The sequence below is a fragment of the Accipiter gentilis genome, chromosome W (genome assembly GCF_929443795.1).
Source record: "Accipiter gentilis chromosome W, bAccGen1.1, whole genome shotgun sequence".
In the NCBI taxonomy this organism is placed as follows: Eukaryota; Metazoa; Chordata; class Aves; order Accipitriformes; family Accipitridae; genus Astur; species Astur gentilis.
This window is the reverse complement of record NC_064918.1, coordinates 14608984-14618915: the sequence shown is the minus strand read 5'-3', so window position 1 is coordinate 14618915 and position 9932 is coordinate 14608984. Positions and strand designations below refer to the sequence as shown.

The window sequence follows — 9932 nt, the reverse complement described above, 5'->3', positions numbered from 1 at the left end:
AACCTCTCTTCCCCCACATAGGGACGCCTATTGGGTAAGATTCGAACCCTTGGTCATACCGAGTGCTTCCCCGTGAAACTTAGAAATCTCTCTAGAGTCTTTCCATAATTTAGTGTGCTTGTAGTCGACTGTACTATTATTTGCACATGCTTTGCAGACAGTGTATTTATCACCGGCAGTCCAAAAGAACCTGTACTCCTGTTGCTTTAATAAACTGCGCTGCTCATTAATCTAGTCGTGATAGATCGTTAACGCAACCAAACTCCCTAAGTCTGGTAATTCTTGTGTGTTGAATGCGGCTAAGCCGAGAGTGCAGTGTGCTATTAAGTGCATCCGTCATCGTGATAGTTAAGCATATTGAACGTGACCAGACTTATAGCGCTGAATTGGACATCACTCAGAAATTAAACATAACTGCCCCCAGCCCCTCTGACATCTGAGGATAAGCTGGAACGCAAGGGCGTTTATTTTCTGCCAAATTTCTTTACTCCTTAACACAACAAGCCAGAGCGGAAAGTCACCCCCTGGGGTTCGCTTAGGCACAAGGTTACTCCTGGCAGAAGCAGAGCTTGTGAGAGGGGAGGAGGTAGTCAGATGCTAATTAGATACTAATGAGAAACTAATTAGTGGGTCTCCAGCTTGGCCAGTGCCCTCAGGCTCCCTTGCTCATCTCCAAGCCAAACCACCTGCTTCAGTGCACCCGGGGTGGTTTAAGCCCTGCAGGGTATGGCCAGAGCTGGGACAAGCCAGCCACTGATCTCCACGCATGCTGCCACGCTCGCTTGCAATAAAATATCCTCATAAATAACCCCTGCAAAACAAAACTTGACAAATAAAAGTCAAAAGTGCATTTGCAGCCTGTTTGCTTTTGGCATTTGATCCCTTGCTTATTTTGCTTGCAATTGAGACAAGGGGAGTCAAAAGAATCTTAGTAGACATAATAAAGGGGGGTGAAAGATGATGTTTAGTGCTTACATTGTTGAAATTAGCTGAGGTAGAGACAGTCCTTGATAAGAAGAGCTGGTGCCAAGAACCAGCCAATGAGGTAAAGACAGTCCTTGATAAGAAGCAGGAGCAGGCCCCAAGAGCCAGCTAAGACTGGTCTTGCGGCTTGGGTGAAAACCAAGAAATCACTGAGCCTGCGCAAGGAAAAAGGTTACTAGCGGTGACGAAGAGGAGTCATCTATCTTCATCTCTGCGACCGCCATAAAGAGGCCCTGCACAGGCGCAGTTGGGAGGGGGCTATGGAAATGACCTCTTGGAGCTAATTTTAATATGAAGCGGGGATAGGTCATGCATATGTATAGGCGTATTGTAAATATGTAATACCTGACTGTATAAACTTGAGGCGAACTGCCGAGTCGCGTGCGCACGACTTTGGTGGGACTACCCCCCGTGCCGCCCAGCGCTGAATGAACATACCTACTTTACAATCTCACTGACTGTGGAGTCTGTTTTCCGCATGTCAGTTTGGCGAGCCAGCCAGGAGACTCTCTGCTCGGCTGCGGGACCGACTGCGGAGCGGACGCCCCTCGGCGCGCCCCGAGCACTTTCCTCGGAGGAGCCTCCGCTGCCAGCCACTCACCGCGGGAGCAGACAACAATCTCCTGCCGAGCCGCAGACCAAACGATATGTTTTACAAGGGGAGCCTGTAAAATATGGGCCGGGGCAGCTGGTAAATCACACAGAGACGTCTGGCGTGCAGCGTAGTCCCCGTATGGGAGGAGGGTACCCTGTATGGGGGGATTTGCTGACCGATAGAGCAGCCGCTAGCGATCTTGGGGGTAGATCAAGCAAATCCGGGGTGACTGCTGCATCCCAGTATTGGGAGCCAGGACGGACCTGTCGATGACTGGTATATAAGAGGCAGGAGAAGGGTAAGCGCACCCCCTCGCAATTGCTCTTGGGTTATGGGGTAAGTGGACCCCCTCACAATTGCGCTTGGTTTATTTTTGCAGCTGCTGAAGGTTGTCAACTGGAGCGATGCTTGTATGATGTGAATGTTTGGAAATTTATGTTAAAGAATTTGTGTGGGTGTGTGGAAATGATATGTTGTAATTTATAGGTGTATGTATGTTTGTTAATGTGTGAATGTCCTTACATATCAATAGGGGTGATTACTTGCTTTGTATGTGGGCTTCCAACTGGACTATATAATAATTAGCATCCAGCTCGGGTTTTGTTGAAGTGTAAATCTTGGGGGAGAAGCTGGTACTGTACATCTAGCAGACTGAAACCAGACTGCCTTGAGTGTTTTCTCCAAATTCCACACTATTATGATTGGGAAAGAGCTCACTAAGAATCCAAAATAGTGAGATTGGTGTGTAAAGGAAAATTTAATTCCAGAAATTTGGGACGTGTGGGAGGAAAATTGGGGAAGACTGTAAAAGAAGTGCAAGAAACAATTTGCATGGAAGCTTATTAAAAGGAGAAGCCAAGATCAAACTTAAGAATCATTAGGAGGAGTTATAAAATGGGAAACAATCAAGGAGGAATATTGAGGAAAAGTCCTCTGGGTTGTGTAATTGCCCACTGGAAAGATATTGTTGGGACCGGAGGTACGGAAAGTAAAAAGAACCTTATTAAATACTGCAATCAATGGTGGCCGTTGTATAAGTTAGAAAGTGATGCTAAGTGGCCACTTAATGGGTCACTAGATTATAATACTCTATTACAACTAATGCTGTTTTTAAGAAGAGAAGGAAAATGGGATGAGGTTTCATATGCAGACATGTTTTTTCACCCTCCGAAATCATCCGGAGTGGCAAAGGGACTGTGGAATGGTACCCCCACAGGACCCCATGGTGCTTGCACTTGAGCGAGAGAACAACAAGGAGCTTAGAGATAAACTGAGGCGGTGTTGTTCGGCATGTAGTATTGGACAAAGATGTACAAAGACAAATAAAATTCATCAGGTACCAGAACAAGATCTAACTGATTTGTTTAAGCCTCCCCCTCAACCACAGGAACAGGATGCAGACTCGGATAGAACTCCAACCCCCCCGAGCAGTCCTGTATCTTCCCATACTAGGAAGAAAACTACCTCAACAGCTTTACAAGTACCTCTCCGAGAGGCGGTGGGGCCAGATGGTGGGACGATGTTAATTAAAGTACCCTTTTCTACTGCTGACCTAGGGGAATGGAAAAAGGTGGCAAAAGATCATAGGAGAGATCCGATAACTGTAGATAAGCATTTCCAATTTATTGTGAAACAGCATAACCCTGATTGGAAGGATATACAGTTATTATTGGAATATATGACTGAGACAGAGAAACAGCTGATTTTAAAAACAGCAGGGAACCTAGCTGAAGATCATTATAAGATCACAGGAGGGGACATTAAGGAATATTTCCCTCTCCAAGACCCAAAGTGGGATGCTAATAGATCTGCACATATGGAAAGATTGCAGGGGTATCAGGAGTGGATTATAAAAGGAATCGAGAGCGCGATCCCCAAAACTATAAATTGGTCAGCTTTATATGCAGTTAAACAGAGTCCTTCCGAGTCTCCATCCGAATTCCTGGATCGACTGAGGAATGTAATGCGCCGCAGCACACCGCTGGATCCTGGGTCAGAGGTAGGAATACAACAATTAGTCTCCCTGTTTTTGGGTCAGTCTACAGGGGATATAAGGCACAAACTTCAGAAATTACGCCCTACAGAGAGTAGGAATTTAGAAATATTGTTGGATGAAGCATGGAGGGTATTTAGTAACAGAGAAGAAGGATATAGGCAAGGGCAAAGGAAATTAATGGCTATTATTCAGGAAGAAAGAGGAAGAGGGCCTAGACGAGACTTGCCCCGACTGGGCAAGGATCAATGTGCTTTGTGTAAGAAATTCGGTCATTGGAAAAGGGAATGCCCAAGGAACAAGGAGGATCAGAGGGCTCAAACAGGAAGAACGGTAGCCCCTGTGAAGGGAGACTGACAGGAACCTGGGGAATCTACCCTAGCGGATCCACTGGTTATAATTAAGCTAGGGAAAACACAAAAAGAGGTAGAATTTTTGGTAGATACAGGAGCAACATACTTGGTTTTGAATCAGGCTTTGATGCCCCTGGGAAATGATTATGTCATGGTGAAAGAAGCGACTGGCCAAAGTGAAAAGGCATATTTTTGTAAACCTTTAGAATATAAATTAGGAAAACAGCAGGGCATTCATAAATTTTTATATATGCCCAACTCCCCAAAGGCACTTTTGGGAAGGGACTTGTTGGAACAATTGGGAGCAAAAATTGTATTCAAAAAGGGAGAAATTACTCTGGAGGTAAAAGATCAGCAATATATTCAAATATTGAGCCTAACCTTAACCAGTCTCCCCCTAGAAGGAAGTATTAACGAGGACATCTTAAACCAAGTGTTCCCTGGGGGTATGGGCTACCGATGCACCTGGAAGAGCGAAAAGTGCTCCACCTGTTGAAGTTAGGATCAAGCAAGGCCAAAAGCCGGTAAGAATTAAACAATATCCCCTAAAGAAAGACGACAGAGAAGGAATCCATCCGGTGATAGAAAAATTTTTGCAGTTGGGATTATTAAAAGAGTGTGAGTCTGAATTCAATACCCCTATATTACCTGTTCGGAAGCCAGATGGGTCATATCGGGTGGTCCAAGACTTATGGGCAGTGAATAAGATAACTGAAGATCTTTACCCAGTAGTGGCGAACCCATATCCCCTGTTAACTGTATTAACACCTGAATTGACTTGTTTACTGTTTTAGATTTGAAGGATGCCTTCTTTTGCCTCCCTCTCCATGAAGCCAGCCAAAAATTATTTGCTTTTGAATGGGAAAACCCCAAGAGTGGTCGAAAGACCCAGCTCACTTGGACGGTGTTGCCACAAGGATTTAAGAATAGTCCTACCATTTTTGGCAATCAGCTTGCGAAAGACTTAGAATCCTGGGAAGCCCCGTCTGAGGAGGGGAAGCTGTTGCAGTATGTGGATGATATCCTGATCGCCACCAAACCAGAGAAAGATTGTATGACATGGACGGTGAGTCTGTTGAATTTCCTGGGACTCCAGGGTTACCGGGTATCCAAGAAAAAGGCACAGGTAATGCAACGCAAAGTGAATTATTTGGGCTATGAAATTAGTGCGGGACAGAGAACTTTGGGACAGGCCCGTAAAGAGGCAATATGTCAAACTCGGAGACCTCAGACAGTAAAAGAGTTACGGACTTTTCTGGGAATGACAGGGTGGTGCCGATCGTGGATCTATAATTATGGATTGCTTGTTAAACCACTGTATGCGTTGACAGCCACTGAGCAGAAACACCTTGAGTGGAATAAGGAGACTGAACGAGCCTTTGAGCTACTGAAAAAGGCTTTGATGTCGGCCCCGGCCTTAGGACTCCCAGATGTGAGTAAGCCTTTTCTTCTTTGCTCCCATGAGAAGCAGGGCATTGCCCTGGGAATATTAGCACAAAACCTGGGCCCATATCGACAGGCAGTTGCCTACCTCTCCAAGCAGTTAGACACGACTGCAAAAGGTTGGCCTGGATGCCTGCGGGCGGTTGCAGCTGTGATACTGAATATACAGGAAGCCCGAAAGTTTACTCTGGGCCAGAAAATGACTGTTCTGGTGTCTCACACAGTATCAGCAGTACTGGAAGCAAAAGGCGGACACTGGCTCTCTCCACAAAGATTCCTGAGATATCAAGCTATATTGGTAGAGCAGGATGACGTGGAGATTGTAGTCACTAACATTGTCAACCCAGCTTCTTTTCTCAGCGGGAACACAGGAGAACCGGTACATCATGACTGTTTGGAAACCATCGAAGCAACATACGCCAGTCGCCCAGACCTGAAAGACAGCCCCATGGAAAACGGGGAAACTTGGTTCACAGACGGAAGCAGTTACATCCTAAACGGTAATCGACATGCGGGATATGCCGTCACCACCAGCCAAGAGGTAATAGAATCAGGGGCTTTGCCCATGAACACCTCCGCACAGAAGGCAGAAATAATTGCTCTAACCCGTGCCCTGGAATTGGCCCAGGGCAAAGTTGTGAACATTTATACAGACTCAAAATATGCCTTTGGAGTTGTACACGCACATGGAGCAATTTGGAAGGAGGGAGGACTATTGAGTTCTCAAGGGAAAAATATCAAACACGTAGAAGAAATTCTGAAGTTACTGGAAGCTGTCCAGCTCCCTAAGAAAGTAGCAATTATGCATATTAAGGCACAGCAGAAAGCGAGCTCAGATTTGGAAAAAGGGAAAGAGCTGGCGGACAGAGAAGCAAAACAAGTGGCCAAAACAAAGGTAAAAACAGAAGGGGCCTTAATTCCCGATAGGCAGATTTCCCTAGAAGGTAAGCCAGAATACACTAAGGAAGATCAAAAGCTCATTACAGAGTTAGAAGGGTCATATAATGAAGAGGGGTGGGCTCATACCCCACAGGGCAAGCTAATCGTTCCCTCTTGCTTATTATGGCATTTGATACGGGAGGAACATAGAAAAAGACATTGGGGAACAGAAGCTCTGTATAATCATTTGATAGGAGAAATTGTGGCTAAAAATTTATACACCACGGTGAGACAGGTGACACAACAGTGTGATCTTTGCCTCCAGACTAATCCTAAGAATACCCCCAAGCCGGAAATGGGCCAGATTGGAAAAGGCAATGGGCCTGGACAACAATGGCAAATTCATTTTACAGAACTTCCAAGAAAAGGGGGGTATCGATATTTATTGGTATTAACTGATACCTTTTCAGGTTGGCCAGAAGCATTCCCAACAAGAACAGCTAAAGCTCGGGAGGTAACTAAAATACTGGTACAAGAGATAATACCAAGTTTTGGGGTTCCAGCAACCATATCCTCTGACAGAGGACCACATTTTGTCTCAAAAATAGTACAACAAATTAGCCGCCACTTGGGTATAGATTGGCAGCTTCATACTCCATATCACCCCCAGTCGAGTGGTCAAGTGGAAAAAATGAACCACTTAATCAAACAGCAAATTGTGAAATTAGGACAAGAAGCAAATTTGACATGGCCTCAGTCTCTCCCTTTAGCCCTTCTGCATATATGAACAAGACCAAGGGCGAAAGAAGGACTGAGCCCCTTTGAAATTCTGTATGGACAACCCTATGGGATACAGAGAGGGGTGTCTGTACAAGCAGGGGATGAAATTATGACTTCTTACATGGTGGCATTAGGTAAGCAACTTAATAAAATCAGGAAGCATGTGGTAGGGACTCGAGGGAGAGGTTTGGATGGGCCTGTGCATAATATACAACCAGGAGATTATGTGTATGTAAAGTCTCTTACAGAAAAAACTCTGGAGCCGCAGTGGGAAGGACCATTTCAAGTACTACTTACCTCCTTCATCGCGATTAAGATCAAGGAACAGAACGCCTGGATCCATCACACTAGGGTAAAGAAGGAACCCAAAGGACAATGGACTTCACAAGAAAAAGGACCTTTGAAGCTCAAATTTGTGAGACATTGATTGTTATGTTCCTGAGTTGGACCTTGTCCAAGGGGCAGGCTTGGGATCGAAATACTTATTTAAATATGACAGAGAGTATCTCGAAAGTACTAAATTTATCAGATTGTTGGGTATGTAATCCCCTTCCTCGGGGGAACATGGAACTCCCCTTTTTAGGAATCCTGACCACAAATTGGACATCTCTTATTAAAGATGGGCCAGACAGGAATGGATCATGCCCTCATGGAAAAGGAAATACCCAGCGGGGACCCAACTTTGATTTGGAGGTGCCCAACCCTAAAGAGATCTTAATTACTGGCCATTGCTTAAATATTACTGATAATATTTGGGGAGACATGGATAATTGTAGCCTTGCGGAAAATCTGGGAACTTTTGATAAAGGAAAATTAGAACGTCTTGGGCTAAACTTAAGTATCAGTTTCTATTATATCCGGAAACCAAAGGGTGGGCCAGGAAAGAAGGGGCAAGAGCAAGACAGAAGTGAGACGCATCTCAGTCCAAGATAACACAGGGCCAGGATACTGGTGGCTCTGTGGGGATGGCAGGGCCAGAAAGAGTTTACCCCAGAACTGGAAGGGACACTGTGTTCGAGGATACCTTGCACCTCAGGCCAGTATATTCGAGGGAGCTTCGCCTCCCCAAGGGTTTTTGAGAACACCCTGGCTCCGTGTAAAACGGGCTGAAAACCCACTAGTTATTCGAGGTACTGGGTACTATAGTTTTGTCCGATGGTTAATCCCCTCTTTAGGGGTAAGCGAGTTGGAGAAAGCTATCGTGAATATATCTGCTACATTAGAGATTATAGAAAGTGCTACAATTGATGCAATTCGAGGGTTGCAACTGGAAATACAATCCCTAAGTAAAGTAGTGCTCCAAAATAGAATGGGATTGGACATGCTTTTAGCAAAAGAAGGGGGCTTATGTGTAGTTATAAACCAAACTTGCTGTACCTATATCAATCAAAACCAACGAATTGAAACAGATCTTGAGGAGATATGGGAAAGGACTAAAATACTACATGAAGTTTCCCAAGATGACACTTCTTGGGGCTTGACAGGCATATTAGAAAAACTAACCTCCTGGTTGCCAAATTTGACATGGTTAAAGCATTTCTTTGTCACTATAATAATCATCATTCTCTTGTCTGTGGTCCTTTGCATAGTGGTTCAATGTGGCCTTTTGTGCTGTAAGACTACAGGAGACTCTTGCAGTGAATGGAAAAAGAATCAGTTACAACGAAAACTCGAGACCAACAAATACTTTGAGAGGATGCTAGATAGGGAAATAATGTGTTAGAAGTACTAGGATTAAATATAGTAAAAGAATTTACTATTTTCTAGAAAAGGGGGGACTGAGACAAGGGGACTCAAAAGAATCTTAGTAGACATAATAAAGGGGGGTGAAAGATGATGTTTAGTGCTTACATTGTTGAAATTAGCTGAGGTAGAGACAGTCCTTGATAAGAAGAGCTGGTGCCAAGAACCAGCCAATGAGGTAAAGACAGTCCTTGATAAGAAGCAGGAGCAGGCCCCAAGAGCCAGCTAAGACTGGTCTTGCAGCTTGGGTGAATACCAAGAAATCACTGAGCCTGCACAAGGAAAAAGGTTACTAGCGGTGACGGAGTCATCTGTCTTCATCTCTGCGACCACCAGACGACCACCATAAAGAGGCCCTGCACAGGCGCAGTTGGGAGGGGGCTATGGAAATGACCTCTTGGAGCTAATTTTAATATGAAGCGGGGATAGGTCATGCATATGTATAGGCATATTGTAAATATGTAATACCTGACTGTATAAACTTGAGGCGAACTGCCGAGTCGCGTGCGCACGACTTTGGTGGGACTACCCCCCCGTACCGCCCAGCGCTGAATGAACATACCTACTTTACGATCTCACTGATTGTGGAGTCTGTTTTCCACACGTCACAATCATCTATAACTCATGGCAGCTCGTCTGCTCCCTCCCGATTATGTGCTTGGGCAGGGAGGCAGGACTCCTGGGCTGCTTGCGTTGTCCCTGTGGGCAAGTTACTGCCCTTCCTTGTGCCTCAATTTCCCCATGGCTCAAATAGGATCAATACCACAGAGGCCAGACCCCATTCAGCTTGGCTGACCAGGCAGTGGGAGCCCCCATGTGCCAGTCCTGCAGATGCTCCTGGGCTGCATGAGGACTGGTGTGACACTCCTGCGGTGCCTCCAGCTTGGACCTGGCTCCATCCCACCCTGTATAAGTCTTGTGGATGCAAGGAAAACTGTTGGAGCGGCGGAGGAATGCACATAAGTCGACCCAATATGAGTGATAGAAGTGATTCAACTTTATTTGCGCAGCTAGCTCATATTTATACAGTTTGCAATAATTATGCCTACTAGTCCTAATATGATTGGTACATTGCTAATGTTTATTCATTACTAAAACATACCCACTTGTGGTTCGCAGCTATGCGTGTTCCGTAACTTTCTCATGGGAACTTCTTCAAAAG

General features: G+C 45.2%; 1 protein-coding gene across 1 annotated transcript; it reads left to right on the top strand.

Moving 5' to 3' along the window:
* The first annotated feature begins 5367 nt into the window (after positions 1–5367).
* Positions 5368–9932, top strand: LOC126035343 (uncharacterized). Its single transcript, XM_049793873.1, has 3 exons — positions 5368–6263; positions 7266–7442; positions 8617–9932. The coding sequence occupies exons 1-3, from the start codon at positions 5568–5570 to the stop codon at positions 8728–8730; spliced, it is 987 nt and encodes a 328-aa protein (XP_049649830.1). The 5' UTR covers positions 5368–5567; the 3' UTR covers positions 8731–9932.

Bases quoted from the DNA above. Each gene is read 5' to 3' on its own strand.
- LOC126035343 (XM_049793873.1), top strand. From the start codon at position 5,568: ATGACTGTTCTGGTGTCTCACACAGTATCAGCAGTACTGGAAGCAAAA. The intron at 6,264-7,265 runs GTAAAAACAGAA...GTGTATGTAAAG, and splicing joins AACAAGTGGCCAAAACAAAG to TCTCTTACAGAAAAAACTCT. The intron at 7,443-8,616 runs GTGAGACATTGA...TCCTTTGCATAG, and splicing joins GACCTTTGAAGCTCAAATTT to TGGTTCAATGTGGCCTTTTG.